The sequence below is a fragment of the Diabrotica virgifera genome, chromosome 6, assembly GCF_917563875.1.
Source record: "Diabrotica virgifera virgifera chromosome 6, PGI_DIABVI_V3a".
In the NCBI taxonomy this organism is placed as follows: Eukaryota; Metazoa; Arthropoda; class Insecta; order Coleoptera; family Chrysomelidae; genus Diabrotica; species Diabrotica virgifera.
This window is the reverse complement of record NC_065448.1, coordinates 58,130,169-58,146,064: the sequence shown is the minus strand read 5'-3', so window position 1 is coordinate 58,146,064 and position 15,896 is coordinate 58,130,169. Positions and strand designations below refer to the sequence as shown.

Here is a 15,896-nt window from a genome sequence, read left to right as displayed (position 1 = left end):
ACAAGTAGCGTACAATAAAAAAACAATGGAAAGGAAGACTTGAAGAGGCTTATGTTCAGATGTGGACGTGAATGGCTAGACGAAGAAGAATAAGAAGATAAAAATGCGAAAAAGAGAGGGCTAGTAACAAATCAGAGCTAAACGAAATACCTAAAGTGTTCAAGAGAGAGTACGAACATCGAGAAAGAAATTTAGCTTGGTGCATGTGCATATACCTTTAAAAGAGTATATCGTTTCAAATACCTGGGAGTGATTGTGAATGGCAGAAATGATAGAACGGATGAAATAAATGAACGCATCCCACTGGGTAATAAAATCTACTGGAACTACCAAAATTTCTTAAACGAAAAATACATTAGTAAGACAACCAACTTAAAAATTTATAAGACCGCAATCAGGCCAGTTATCACTTATGGTCCAGAGACGATGTGCTTAACACAAAAAAATATGAAATGGAGTTAGAAATCTTAGAGAGAAAGATAATTCGACGAATAATGGGACCAGTGAGGATAGGTGTAGGCGAATTGAGGAGGTTAACCAATGGGGAAATTATAAAGAAGCCATCCAGGGTGAAGACATAATCAAGTTCGCGAAGGCGCAAAGCCTCAGAGAGCTGGCACACACAGAAACAGCTAACCCAGATTTTACGATAAAGCGAATAACCGGCTGGAGAACAACAATAAAGAGACCAAAGGGAAGACCCAAAACTAGATAGAGACATCAAGTCTTAGGAGACACAAATGAAGCTAGGAATCTACAATTGGAAGGAATGGTGTAAGGACCGGAAGAAATGGAGGAACATTGTAGAGAGGACCAAGTCACACAACATGCTGCTATAATAGTAAAAAGACAACGGAGGACTGATTTTCCGCAACAAATGTATCAGAAAATCCAAATGGGCGCAAACACTCCGCCAGGAGTGAGTAAGCCATGATGATGAAACAGAAAATAAGTATTGAACCGTTTTAGAAAGTATTTATTCTTTACATATCATATAAAATTTCCTTATGAAAAAATATGTTTACATGATCATTACAAGTATTATTACTGCCAGAAGAATAATCCAGAATTCAGTATTTTTGGATAATATCTTTTTCCGTAAAATTGATAGCAACGTATGAGAATATCTCTACACCAAATAAAGATCTCAACCGATTTATTCGTATAAATCGGCGAAAAGAAATAAATTCGTGCAGAAAACAAGTCTAAGCAATGCAATACCATCAATTTCGGCCGGTGAAAGAAACGAACCAAAGTGCGATGGAACATCGAAAACAAATGCCGACTATTGACACCTTCACGACCTCAACTAATCTCTGAACGAGTTCTCGCATGTTCGCTGCGATATAATCCCTAAATCTAGTGCGCTAAGAATGACTTCCACTTACACAGGCACGAAGAGACCCGAAATAAGGGCAAGCCTGCATTTTTATTTATTTCGCAGGGTCCGTTGGGCCAGAAAGGGCAATAAGTCACGAGATTTCAGTCCAAAACAAAAGAACGCCGGATTTATGTCTCCTATAACAATTGGGCGGAATTGGTAAGGTTAATGCGTTCTTTACGAATACATAAAGGTCTTAAGGGACGTCTGTAAAGGGGTGGATTACTAAATGCCATATAGGAGAGGACAATACATGGATCTTAAAGAATTAATAGCTTAACTTTATTTACTTTTAAATACAACTAAACCAAATGACTAATCTCCCTGCGGACGAAAAAATAGAGAAATAAAGACATCCTAAAACTTTTCTTATACATAAAATTCCAACAGAATGGTTTTCTGCTCTATTTACATTTTTTATTTCTGTTTTATATTCCTAATTCTATTTTCAAGCCACGTTTTATTTTATTAAGTGTAATAATGATGGAACAAAGACATGTTTTGGAAGCAGGAGTAGATAATAGATGAATAAATCACATTTTTATCTGAAGATGTTTAGATACATTGATTCTCTCAGTTCTTCTGATTCTTACGAATCAGAAGAACAAGGCAGCTTAAGGGCAGGTAGATCCATAATAGACAACATTTTCGGTATAACTCAACTAATAGAAAAAATTCTGTCAAGAGCCCCAGAGTTGCATTTACTCGGTAGATCTAACGAAGGCATATGACACGGTCCCCATTAATAGATTATGGGAAGTACTAGAAAAGACCAGCATAAATGTATCTATTATACAGGCACTCAAATAACTATATACTCGATTTCGATTTTATTAAAAATCATCATCAGTGTTAAAACAGGTTGGATGCCAGCTGAGCCACCAAAGAAATAATAGGGTAAAAACCCTTTAAATGTTATACAGTTGCATTAAAGGTGCATACTTGATTAAAACTTCATAGGATGGATATATGTACAGGGTAGCGATAAGTATGGAAACACAGTTTCTCGGAAACCGCTTAAACGATTTTTATAGGTTTTAGTAGGTAAGGATCTTCTAATGAGGCCGATATTGCAGTGGTAATTACATTGTTGTCAAATCTTCCGTTTTCCTGGAAATCCAATGAATTTTCTTATTTTAAATGGAACACCCTATATATTTTTTGCGTTTTGAAGTCCCTAAAAAATAATAATTATTTTTCATGTTATATTCTCTATACCTAAATGCTATAATTTCGGAGTTATCGCTACATTTATTATAAAAAAAAATTTAGTTAAATTATAAAAATCCATTTTTTCGGCCCGAGCAGATATTATTTTTAGGTTCTTTGGATCATTGTAAAATTTCTGTCATTTTCCTGTAAAGTTAATCGTTTTCGAGTTTTATAAACAATTTAAAACTGAAAACAATCGAAAAATTACGATTTTCAAGGTTCAAAAACACAAGTAAAAAAATATTTTTTAAAATTACAAAGTTCAATCTCAAACCTTCTTTTATCAGCTCCCAAATAAGAATTTCTGACATGTTTTTTTTCTAAAACATTGTTTTTTAATTGCTAATGAAGCGCATATGAGAGAACGGGCGATCGGGTTGCATTAACAACTAAAAAACGATGTTTTAAAATGAGATGAGATCAAATCACTTATCGCTAGCTGATACAATAAGCTTCGAACTTGAATTTATGTACTTCATATTTTCAAAACTAATAGTATTTACTTGTGTTTTTAACCTAGAAATTCGTCATTTTCCGAATTTTTTCAGTTTTAAATTATTTATAACATGGAAGCGATTAACTTTAAAGGAAAATGACAAAAGACCCTTTTTGTTTCCAATGATGCAAATATGCTAAAATAATGTCTACCCGGGCCGAAAAAATTGATTTTTATAATTTGTTTAAAATTTTATTTTTTTAACCTTTAACTACACGCGCATTAAGTTATAATATAACTACACGCGTGGCGTACTTTATACGCCACAAAAAAATACACTTAAAAACATCGGATTTGTTTATTTTTTTTTTGAAAAATATATTTAGTTGTTTGTTATAAACCTTATTCGGCATCAGTTGCTCTTGGAGTTCCTTCTCAGTAAGCCAATTGGGATTTATAACTAGAATCATGGAGTAACTGGATTCCATGATAAATAAAATTACTAATAAATATTTTTTTGAAATGTGATTTTTTACAGGAGAAAATTTAATGTTTATAAAGATAAATATATTTTGTGCCATAATGACTAGAAAACAATGGAACTATATTACTACTTATATTAATATAATCGTGGCGTATATTGTCCACCACCGGAAACAACAAATAATAAACTGTAAATTACGATCTTCTCTGAACGCCGATTATAACGAAACTAAAACCAAATTATAAAGCACATTCCAGTGATAGGTTAGAGAGATAAACAAGGTCAAAGATGAAATTTTTAAATATAATTGCAGTAGAATCCTTATATCTGGCGTACAAAATACGCCAGCGCGTGTACTTAAAGGTTAATAAATGTAGCAATAACTCCGAAATTATAGCATTTAGGTATAGGGAACATAACATGAAAAATAATCAGTATTTCGTAAAGACTTCAAAACGCAAAAAATATACAGGGTGTTCCATTTAAAATAAGAAAGTTCATTAGATTTCCAGACAAACGGAAGACTTGACAACAATGTAATTACCACTGTAATATCGGCCTCATTAGAAGACCCTTACCCACCAAAATCTATAAAAATCGTTTTAGCAGTTTCCGTGAAATTACCGTGTTTCCATATTTTATCGCTACCCTGTAGATTAAACAGAATAGTTCCCTTAGGTAAGGTATGGACCTTTCCAACACGTGGGATGTAAATTGAGTTGGTTACATTACAACAATTTACATCCCACGTGTTGGGAATGTCCATACCTTACCTAAAGGCACTATTCTGTTTAATTTATATCCATCCTATGAAGTTTTAATCAAGTATGCACCTTTAATGCAACTATATACTACACTCCTGGCCAAAATAATCGGGACACCTTAAACATGGGTCATATTTGATGTCTCGAATCTCCTAAACCTGTAGTCCGATTTTAGTGATTTTTTTAATATGTTATAGCCTTACTCTCTAAGAATATGGATGTAGAAATAGTATTGTTGAACAGGTAAATGTCATTGTATACCGGGTGTATCAATAATACTGTGTTTTTTCCTGAAAGTTCGTAACACCGTATGAAATATTCTAGCATTTAAAAAATATTGAAATTAAAACTTAACTATGGCCTTAGCCTTTCTTAACATTCTGCTTTTTGTCTCATTCACTTGTGTTGGATAATGAAAAAGTTAGGTACTTTGACAACTAGCCATGTTCTTCATCAATACAGGGTGTTTCTAAATAAGATCGACCAACTTTAAGGGGTAATCCTGCATGAAAAAATAATGACCGTTTGATTTATAAACATATGTCTGCAAATGCTTCGTTTCCAAGATACCGGATGTTGAATTTTTCTTACACACTGACGATTTATTTATTGCTCTAAAACTGGTTAGTATATGCAAATGAAATTTGCTGAGTTTTAAGAGGCAGTTATTGCGCATTTTTTGAAATACAATTTTGTATTTTATATTCACCATTGGCGTGCATACGGGTCATATTACCCGGTAATTTTACCTGTATGCACGCCAATGGCGAATTTAAAATTTTTAGATGTATGCCAAAAAATGTGAAATAACTACCTCTTAAAACCTACCAAATTTCATTTGCATATCTCAACCGGTTTTAGAGCAATAAATAAATCGTCAGTTTGTAAGAAAAAATTCAACATCCTGTATCTCGAAAACGAAGCATTTGCGGACATATGTTTATAAAGCAAACTTTCATTATTTTTTCATGCAGAATTACCCCTTACAGTTTGCCGCATTTATTTAAAAACACCCTGTATTGATGAAGAACATGGCTAGTTGTCAAAGTACCTAACTTTTTCAATATCCAACATAAGTGAATGAGTCAAAAAGCATAGTGTTAATAAAGGCTAAAGGTTCAATTGAGTTTTAATTTCAATATTTTTTAAATGCTAGAATATTCCACAGGGTGTTCCATGTGTAGAATATTCCAAAAAACACAGTATTGTTGTTACACTCGGTATACAATGACATTTACCTGTTCAGCAACACTATAACTACATCCTTATTCTTAGAGAATAAGGCTATAACATATTAAAAAAATCACTAAAATTGGACAACAGGTTTAGGAGATTCGAGACATCAAAAATGACCAATTTTTAAGGTGTCCCGATTTTTTTGGCCAGGAGTGTATATAACATTTAAAGGGTTTTTACCCTAGTATTTCTTTGGTGGCATCCAACCTGTTTTAACACTGATGATGATTTTTAATAAAATCGAGCTGTGATGTAGCCCTTACAGGGATTTTTAATAAAATTTCATACCTTTCACAAAAGATTTTTTTCCAATTTACTAATAAATTATCAGTAAATATCTATCGTCATCGTATATAATACAGTATTGCCCAAAATAAACTGTACTGAAACTGAAACACAGATGTATCTTTGTGCGCGCTGTCATATTCAAATTAACTAGTATAGACCTGTCGAGTAATCTTTAAATAATTACTTATTAAGGCCTAATTGTTAAAAATGGTGTTAAATACAGAGGAGAAAGTGTTTCTCGTGGAGCATTATTTTCGCTCATACGGAATCGGCCGACGTAATATTGCAAGTCTGCTATACGTGTGTGATCAATTCACACAACAGTTTAATAAACGTTGTCCAAGTAATGCTGTAATTTTGAAGGTTGTTGAAAATTACAGCATTAGAACGTTTATTAAACCGTTGCAGTTTGTGAATTGATCACACACGTATTGCAGACTTGCACTATTACGTCGGCCGATTCCGTATGAGCGAAAATAATGCTCCACGAGAAACAGTTTCTCCTCTGTATTTAACACCATTTTTAACAATTAGGCCTTAATAAGTAATTATTTAAAGATTACTCGACAGGTCTGTACTAGTTTATTTGAATATGACAGCGCGCACAAAAATACATATTATGTGTTTCAGTTTCAGTACTGTTTATTTTGGGCAATACTGTATAATTATTGAATTAACAAAGACACCAATATTTTTTCACATTGTTTATTAATTTGTACTGATACGTAACTTGAAAAATTTAGTAACTAACTTAACACTGTCATTCTTATCTTGTGTGCGCGTACTTCAGACTGTCGTTTTTATAAAAATTAACTTTAACATTTTTCTCAATCGCGCCTAAAGAAGTATAACTTCAAAAATTTATAAATTATTGTTCTCTATATAAAGGGGTTAACAAACCAGTTTGTTTAACATTTTTATGAAATCTGTTACAAGTTAGTCACACCGCACGGCGCCCAGTAAAACTTGAACTGAATTCTTTTAAAGGGCTGTTTCCTGCACCACCTACCCTTGTTTTACGTGCTATTAAATGAAATTTATAACCTCAGCTTTTATTAAAACTCATATTTTACTGTCGGATTTCTCTGTGTATTTTCCTAACGCCGAATATAAAACCTATCTACCATTATGTCAAACAAGGGAATGACCTGCCACAGATGTTTATTTCTTTGAGTGTCAAATCGGGAGATTTAGTTTTTATGGACTAGTGAGGATTACGACCTTTGTTGAATGAATGAGCAAGATTATAGTGCGTCACAGCAGGATGGAAATGAAATGTATCACAATCACAAAATGTAACTTGCAGAATCTAAATGAACTGCTTAAAGTCTTTAAATTATTGTAGGTTTAGTCTTCATTAGTTGTTCAATAATTTGTTTATTTTTATTTATTATTTTATTTAGTTGCTTTATAGTCTAGTAAAATAAAATTACACTACATGTAAATCAAAATGTAAATTCGTACAGGTTGAAACAAATTTTATATCATAGTTTAGGTGGGTACAAAAGATATTTTCAAAAAAGTATCCAAATTATACAAGGGGATCATTGTTTAATTAATTTAAAAGGGGCCATTTTTGCAAAAAATGCTTTTTTAACTGCTGAAGTCATTCAATTACTAATAAAGGTCAATAGGATTGTTTTTTTTTCATTTGCAAAATATTATTTTTAGCGTTTAAATAAGCACTATAAAATATTTTATTTTACAGCAGAAGTTGCGCTATGTTATCAGTATTAATAAAAAAAATTGGTCCAAATTTGTTTATTAAATGATAATCTATTTTCAATTGCAAAAACGCGGTTGTTGCCAAAGGAATATTCACCTGTATTAAATCTTATTATTTTTATATTTATGTATATTTTCGATAAATGTATTTATTAATTCAAATTTCAAACTTCCCCTAAAATGGCATTTGAAAATTATTCAAATTTATTTATAATTTTTTTTAATGACTTCGCGGGGATTAAATATTTTGAAATGTCGTTTGGATAATTGGGTTCCTAGTGATTTTTTACTAATTAACAATTTTTTTTGTTTTTTTCCTCTTCTTTTTTTTCTTTGAGTTATATTACTGCGGGCCCTTTTAGGGTAAAGTTTCATTAATAATGTGGAATCTCTAAGTTGTAGATTCTAGACCTAAAAATATTAAGATTGGTCTAAAATCACTTAAATAAAATGTGTCTACTTACTGAGTTACAGGGTCTTTTATTTAAAAATTTAAAAATTATTTTTACCAAATACTTTCAAACTATTTGACGTATCCTTACCATACTTGGCAGAAAGTGTGGGTACTATACATTCTACTAAATTGTGATAAATAAAAGTTTCTAGCTACTACCAGAGGCGTACGACAGGGTATAGTTAAAGGTTGACCCTTCCCAAATTCTACGCCAGTGAGGGAATTAATATTTTAGCGAAATTTTTCGAGTCTCCAATACTTTCCATGTAAATAATATGCTGATTACTGGTAACGATTAAGTCATTAGTTTTCGAGATATTGGACGTTAAAAATGAAACGGCATAGTTATTTTGATTCATTCATTCATTCATTTTAAACTTCCAATATCTCGAAAACTGATGGCTTTATCGATACCAATAAAGTTATTTTTCTACAACCGTGTTAAAAATGCAATTTTTAGCACTCCATACAAGCGTTAAAAATTCTACTTTAAGGCACTAGTGCTTTAAAATATTTTTAAGGCACTGCAGTTCGTATTGACCGTATAGACAATTTTGATGTAATGTCAAAAAAATATAAAAATGGAATGTCAGTCAAGTTCAAGTAAAAGATTTTGTAGATATTGTCCTGTAATTACGTTCGTAGAAAAAGTATTGTATGATATGTGTGTTAAAAAGTACATTTTTAAGGCACTCATGTGAATTGCCGAACTCGCTATCGCTCATTCTGCAAACTTTCACATGCGTGCCTTAAACGTGTACTTTTAACACTTATATTATAAATAACTATTACATACAAAGTATTGCAGAATCTAAAAATTTCGCTAAAATAGTAATTAACTTAGTGGCGTAGAATTTGGGAAGGGTCAATCATTCCTGTAACTCGGTAAGTAGCCACATTTTATTTAAGAAATTTAAGTTAAATAAATCTTAATATTTTTAGGTCTAGAATCTACAGCTCAGAGATTCGACATTCTTAATGAAATTTAACCCTAAAAGGGCCCGTAGTAATAAAACTCAAAGAAAAAAAAGAAGAAGAAAAAACGACAAAAAATTTTTGTTAATTAGTAAAAAATTCCCAGGAACCCAATTATCGAAACGGCATTTCAAAATACTTAATCGCCGCGACGTTATTAAAAAAACAAGTTATAAACTTTGAATAATTTTCAAATGCCATTTTAGGAGGGAGTTTAACTGAAATTTGAATTTATCAATACATTTATCGAAAATATACATAAAAATAAAAATAATGAGCTCTTACGCAGGTGACTATTTCTTTGGCAACAACCGCGTTTTTTCAATTGAAAATATAGTAACATTTAATAAACAAATTCAATATCTCAAAAAATATTAATATTTTTCGACCAATTTTTTTTGCTTAATACTGGTAACATAGCTCAATGTTTTCTGCAAAATAAGACATTTTATAGTGCTTATTCAAAACGCTAAAAATATTTTTTTGAAAATTTGGTTTTGAAGTTTTATATACTGGTGTGAGTTTTTATTCAATCTCACCCCACCGTGGCAAAAATGGTTTAATTATTACCTTTTGCCTAATTGGACATAGGTGAATATTTTAGGACCACACCCGTATGTCCCGTCCTTCGATATAAACAAAATAGTGAACTTTTAGGAGAACTGGTTCGAATAATTTGATTTGGTCTGGTTTTAAAGGTGCTAATTAATACGATAGAAAGGGTTGTGTATTAGCGATAAATAAGGGTATCCGGCGAACAAAACATTTATTAACAAAAAAAAACAACGAATTTAACAAATAAGCGGCTTAACGATAAATGATATTCTTAATAGCGAACGAGAGAGAGTAAGAGTCTTTTTAATCTATTAATTATTGCGGAGAGAGTATTTTTACGGCGAAGAGAGACGCACAAGCGAACAAAGTGTTCAACTCGGAGAGCAGAAAGAGACTACTGAAATTCTATTCAAATCTCTGCACTATTATCTTTGATAGTTTAGTTTACACCATTCGCCCTGAAAAGGGCCAAACACATGTTACACTTCTTTGGCAAAATGACCTGCTTTTACCCCGAAACTATAAAAAATGCAGATGTATATTTTATGAAACACACAACGCTACACTCAAGTTTTTCAGAGAATTAAATATTTTAAACACAATACAGATTGTCCCAACAGATTTACAGAGAGATATTTTTATAAAAGCAAATTAATGTAAATAACTGTTGTTTTCACAACATACTCCCCCGCGTTGAAGCACTGGCTTTAACATAAACCTAACCTAACATAAATCAACTTACAATGTTCTTAAGCGAAAACACTAAACTTAACTTAATTTTAACAGTCATTTGGTAGAGGACACAATTTATTAATAGAGCGCTTGAAGACTCCATCTTTAGTTTTGACCGATGCAACTCTTACTCGGCCATCCTTTCCGGGAAAGACATCAATCACTCTTGCTAGAGCCCAGTAAAGAGGAGGAGTGTTATCTTCAATCAACAAGACGAGATCGTTGGGCTCTAGGTTCTTATGAGGAAGAAACCATTTAGGGCGATTTTGGAGTCTGTTCAAGTAGTCAATTGACCATTTTTTCCAAAACATTTGCTGGAGTTTAGAGAGATGTTGCCATAAACTTAATCTATTTTCGGGAATGTGGATTACATCCCTTTCAGGAAATGACGTAAGAGATTGTCCAATCAAGAAATGTCCAGGGGTCAGATAGGTTAGATCAGAGGGATCATTTGAGAGGGAGCAAAGCGGTCGAGAGTTGAGCACAGCTTCAATTTGAGTGAGAACAGTGGTAAATTCTTCAAAAGTGAGCTTAATATCACCCATGAGTCTACGGATATGATGCTTTGCGCTCTTTATAGCGCTTTCCCAGATGCCACCATGATGAGGGGCTCGAGGAACTATGGTTTTCCAGCGAATATGCGATGATGCCAAAAAATCATTAATAGAGCGAGAGTTTTCTTTTTCTTTTAAAAACTTATAAAGTTCAAACAACTGATTACGAGCTCCCAAAAAGTTCGTGGCGTTGTCACTGAATATAGTCTGAGGGAGGCCTCTACGGCTAATAAAACGTTTTAGAGCGAGAAGAAACGTCTCTGTAGAAAGACCGGACACGACTTCGATGTGAACAGCTCGAGTCGATAGACAAACGAAAAGAGCAATATAAGATTTTATCAAGGGAGCTTTGCGGAGTTTGGAAGCTTTAATCTGAAAGGGGCCACCAAAATCTAATCCTACATGAGCGAATACTCGAGAGGATTGCAAACGTTCCTTTGGCAAATCTGCCATAATCTGAATAGCGGGTTTGGCATTAAATCTAAAACAAACCATACATTGGTGTATGACCTTTTTAACTTCACGTAGTCCATTTAAAGGCCAATATTTAAGTCGAATTTGAGATAAAGTATTTTGAGGACCAGAGTGACAAAGTCTGATATGTTCTCTCTGAAGAATGAGACGTACTACACGATTTTTTGAGGGAAGGAGAAGAGGATATTTTTGATCAAATGTGACGTCTGAGTTACCAAGGCGACCTCCTACACGCAGCATTTCATTTTCATCCAAAAAGGGGTTTAAGCGTAAAATAGACTTATTGGATAGAGTTTTACCTTTTTTAATCTCAGAAATCTCAAGCGAGAAAGAAGAATACTGAAGCATCTTAACAATCTTCAGTTCAGCGTTTTGAAGTTCGCTTACTTCAAGAGAATTTGATAACTTATGAGAAGGCGATTTGGCATTATTGGCAAACCTGAATATAAATGCTAAAGTTCTTACAAACCTTGAAAAATTAGAGAACCTATCAGAAAGAGAGGTGAAAAAATCTATTTGATCATTTCGAATGTGAAGAGTTACTTTCCTTTCTTCGGGTAACTTGGAGGTATAAACTTTTGGATTGTATTTCAACAAATCCAACCGAGATTGATTCAAAAATTGAGGACCATGAAACCACAAAGAAGATTTAAGTATTTCAGCGGGTAGCATTCCTCGGGAGAGTATGTCGGCAGGATTCTCTTTGGATCGTACGTGCCTCCAATGAGCGTTAGGAGAATTATCTAAAATTTGTGCAACCCTATTTGCTACAAATTGAGTCCAACGAGAGGGATGCGAACGAAGCCAAGCGAGAACAATTTCTGAATCCGACCACATATTTATAGAGTCTAAGCGAGAGAGTTTTTCTTCAATAATATTAGCAATCCTTGCTGTGAGCTTACTACACAATAGCGCACCCATGAGTTCCAATCTTGGGAGAGTCAAGGGTTTTAGCGGAGCGACACGACTCTTAGATGCTAAAAGTGAACAAGATACTTGTTCTGATCTATAAATCACACGTAGGTAGATGCAAGCTCCATAAGCCTTTAAACTTGCATCCGAGAATGCGTGAATCTCAACACTAGTGATTTCTTGACTTAAAAAGAGACACCGAGGTATATTTAAATCCTTAAAATTAGAGAGACTGCGAACAAAATTTAGCCACTCATGCAACGTATCTGCATCTATGATATCGTTCCAATTAATTTTGGAAATCCAAATTTGTTGCATGATTAATTTAGCGACAACTGTAACTGGGTTAATTAGGCCTTGAGGATCAAATATTTGGGCAATCATTGACAGTACTTCTCTCTTGGTGTACGAGTCCTTTAAGGTAAAATTTGGGAGAGAGATTGAGAAGGTGTCAAGAATAGGATTCCAACATAAACCTAAAACCTTATTGGAGCCATTATCTGGAGCTATTACATAAGTAGTGTTCGAAGAGAGAGAAGAGATATTTTTTAAAAACAAGTCTGAGTTAGAACACCATTTATGGAGAGAGATACAAGCGGTTCCAAGCAAACTAGTTATTTCCTTATGAGCTTTAAGGAGAGTCTGTACATCATTAGCGCCATAGAGAATGTCATCAATGTAACAACTATTTTGAAGAGCATCACTGGCCAGAGGATACTCAATCTGATGAGTTTGTGCCAGTTCCATTAAACAGCGAGTACTCTGAAAGCTAGCGCTTTTAGTTCCATACGTGACGGTTTGCAATTCAAGACACGCAATGTCTTTTTCAGGGGAGTCACGCCACAGAATATTTAAAAGAGAGGTTTGAGCAGGATTTATTCTAACTTGTCTATACATTTTTTGTATATCCGTTGTAAAAACGAAGGAATACAATCTAAACCGTAGCAAAATGTCAAAAAGTTCCGGTTGAAGAGTAGGACCTTTGAGTAAAATATCATTGAGCGAATAACCACTAGAGCTTTTCATCGAACCATCAAAAACAACCCTAAGCTTTGTTGTTAAAGATTCTTCCTTAAACACACAGTGATGCGGTAGAAAATATTTACTTTCTAACTTTTCGTTGGTTAGAGAGAGAGGCACTATTTTCGCATGTTCGAGAAGAAGATATTCATTAATGAAAGATTTATATTGAGCGTATGTACTTTCGTTTTTTAAGAGCCTATGTTCTAATTTCATAAATCTTTTAAAGGCCATTTTAAAGGATTCACCTAACATTTTATTAGCGTTTTCAGAGACAAATGGAAGATTTACTTGAAAGCGGCCTGAAGGTAATACAAGAGTAGTTTTGCTAAATATTTGTTCCGCTAATTCTTCATCGGGAGTTAATTTACTAACGAGGGGAACTTCTTCAATTTCGAAAAATTGTTGAAGCAACTTATCCAACTGATTTTCTTCGGGTTCGGATTGAACAAAGAGAGAAACATTTGACTGAGAGATAGCCAAATGTGAATTACGGTGAAAAACCTGAGGATTAATTGTACCAAAAATAACATAGCCTAAGTGAGTATTCTGAAGAATGGGAAGATTTTTTCCCAACCGTATAAATCCATCCGTCAATAATTCACTATAGATATCACCAGCTAGAAGCAAATCAATTTTACCCGGAACAGAATACGAGGGATCTGCGAGAGTGAGATCCTGTGGGACTTTTATTTTACTTCTATCTATAGTAGCTCTAGGAAGCCTACAAGTTATACTATCGAGTACAGCGAAAGAAGTTTTAAAACTTCTGTCCTTTACATTATAGGGGAAAAATTCTAAGTTTAACATTTCGTTTGAGAGTGAGGTGTTTTCGGATATGGTTGATATCTGTAGCTGTTTAAAATAAGGGATGAGTTTTAACTTCTCAACCAAATCACGAGAGATAAACGAATGTTGGCTCCCATTATCTAGGAGCGCTCTGGCATGCATGGGTCTGCCGTCTTTCGAATAAACGGTTACTAAAGCGGTAGCCAACAATACATCAGTTTTAACTGATAAAGCGGAGAGAGATGTGGCTGCCTGAGAATCTGGAGAATTTTGCATATCTAAAGGAGGTCTGGATGAGCTAGTAGAAGCTTCATTTTGGCTGCGATTATTAAAAGAATGCTGAGTAGATATGGGAGCGACAACACGAGAAGCACCTTGAGAATTTTGAGGAGTTTGAGCATTGCGCTCACGAGAGAGAGCTTGCCTATTGATGTTCCTAGAGGAAGAGACATTTTCAGAGGTTCCATGGAGGGATGAGTGATGATGACCCCCACACAAAGTACATGATCGAGTAGAGCCGCAATCTTGAGAGAAATGTTTACTACCCAAACAATTAAAACACAGTTTCTTACCTTTTACAAAATTAAATTTTTCCTGTAAAGAGAGGCATTTAAAATCATTACACTGATAAACCTTATGAGCATTACTTCTGCAAAAAGTACAATTATTATCAGAGAAAGAGTGTGATGGTTGGTCAACTGATGAGAAGAAAGATGTTTTTGATTGAGACCTGTTATTAACCTTTTTATCATGATCTGAAACATTTAATTTTTCCTGAATATCACACTTTTTCTCGAGAAATTTAAAAAACTGTGAAAGGGTAGGTAAGGTCTTTGTCCCAATATCATATTCAAAGGCCCTATGTGTAGAAAAATCTAATTTTTGTAAAAATATTTCAATTAATAGTAAATCCCAATGCTCAATTGGTACGGACATATTTTTCAAAGCGAGCAGCGTCTGCTGAGCTAGAGTTAAAAATTCGCGTAACGCCTTTGAATTACTTTTAACTAGAGATGGAGCCTTTAACAATTTTTGAATGTGTAAGCTAATCACTCGCGATTTGTTTTCGTAACGATCTTTGAGAGTTTTTACAGCTATATCGAAATTTTCGTCGATAACTTCGATGTTGTCGATCAACTGGAGGGGTTCATTTCGCAGGAACGATTTAAGGTAAATAAATCGTTGCACATTATTGAGTTCTTCATTGTTCACTATTAGCGTCTCGAAGAGCTGGTAGAACGAGTTGAACTCAGAGAATGACCCGCAGAACGTTTGCATGGTGATCTCCGGAAGCCTAACCTTAGCAGTGGCCACAGTTGACTGAGTGCTATTTGATCTGAGAGGAGGGGGGCCCAACAATAACTCGTCCATCTTACGCTGTAGGCCCGCGAGAATAGAGAAATATTTTTGCTCAGTTGTTACCCTGTCTTCTGCTTCAGTACCGGCTTCATCAATCTCGTCTATCTGATCCATTATTTCTTCATATTTTAAAAAACAGGTTTTTAATTCTGTTTGCCGAAATTGAAATTGTAGCGCATCCTTTTCCGTACTAGCCTTTTGTGAGAGCCAGTTTTCGATTCTTGTAATTTTAGCCTTCAAAGGCGTCCTTTTTTTCTTGAGGTCTTCCATTTCTATCTCGAATTCGATTGAACACACGGCGAGAGAGAGTCTATCGATACGCGGCAAAATCTAAATTACACTGGAGAGTTTTTTGTCAATTAACAAGCGCGGCGAGAGAATAAGAGTCTAAGTTTCACAGAGAGATACAGCGTCTACGTTAAATGTCTACAAAAGTGTTTTTGACCGTAAAATGTCTTTGAGCAGAGTTTACCTTGGATCAGCAATAAAAGTTTTAAAAAATGGAAAAATCTCACCAAATTAGTCCAATTGATAAAGCAACAGGTG

At 34.0% G+C, this 15,896-nt stretch overlaps 1 protein-coding gene across 1 annotated transcript in view; it reads right to left on the bottom strand.

Moving 5' to 3' along the window:
- The window catches only part of LOC126886072 (uncharacterized), a 72,039-nt gene extending 56,419 nt beyond the window's left edge, over positions 1-15,620 (bottom strand). The window contains exons 1-2 of the mRNA XM_050652915.1: positions 14,184-15,620; positions 13,451-14,057 (exon numbers count right to left, since the gene is read on the bottom strand). Coding sequence (XP_050508872.1) covers positions 13,451-14,057; positions 14,184-15,620 — 2,044 coding nt within the window. The remainder of the gene's footprint in view (positions 1-13,450; positions 14,058-14,183) is intronic.
- Between the last annotated feature and the right edge of the window lie 276 nt (positions 15,621-15,896).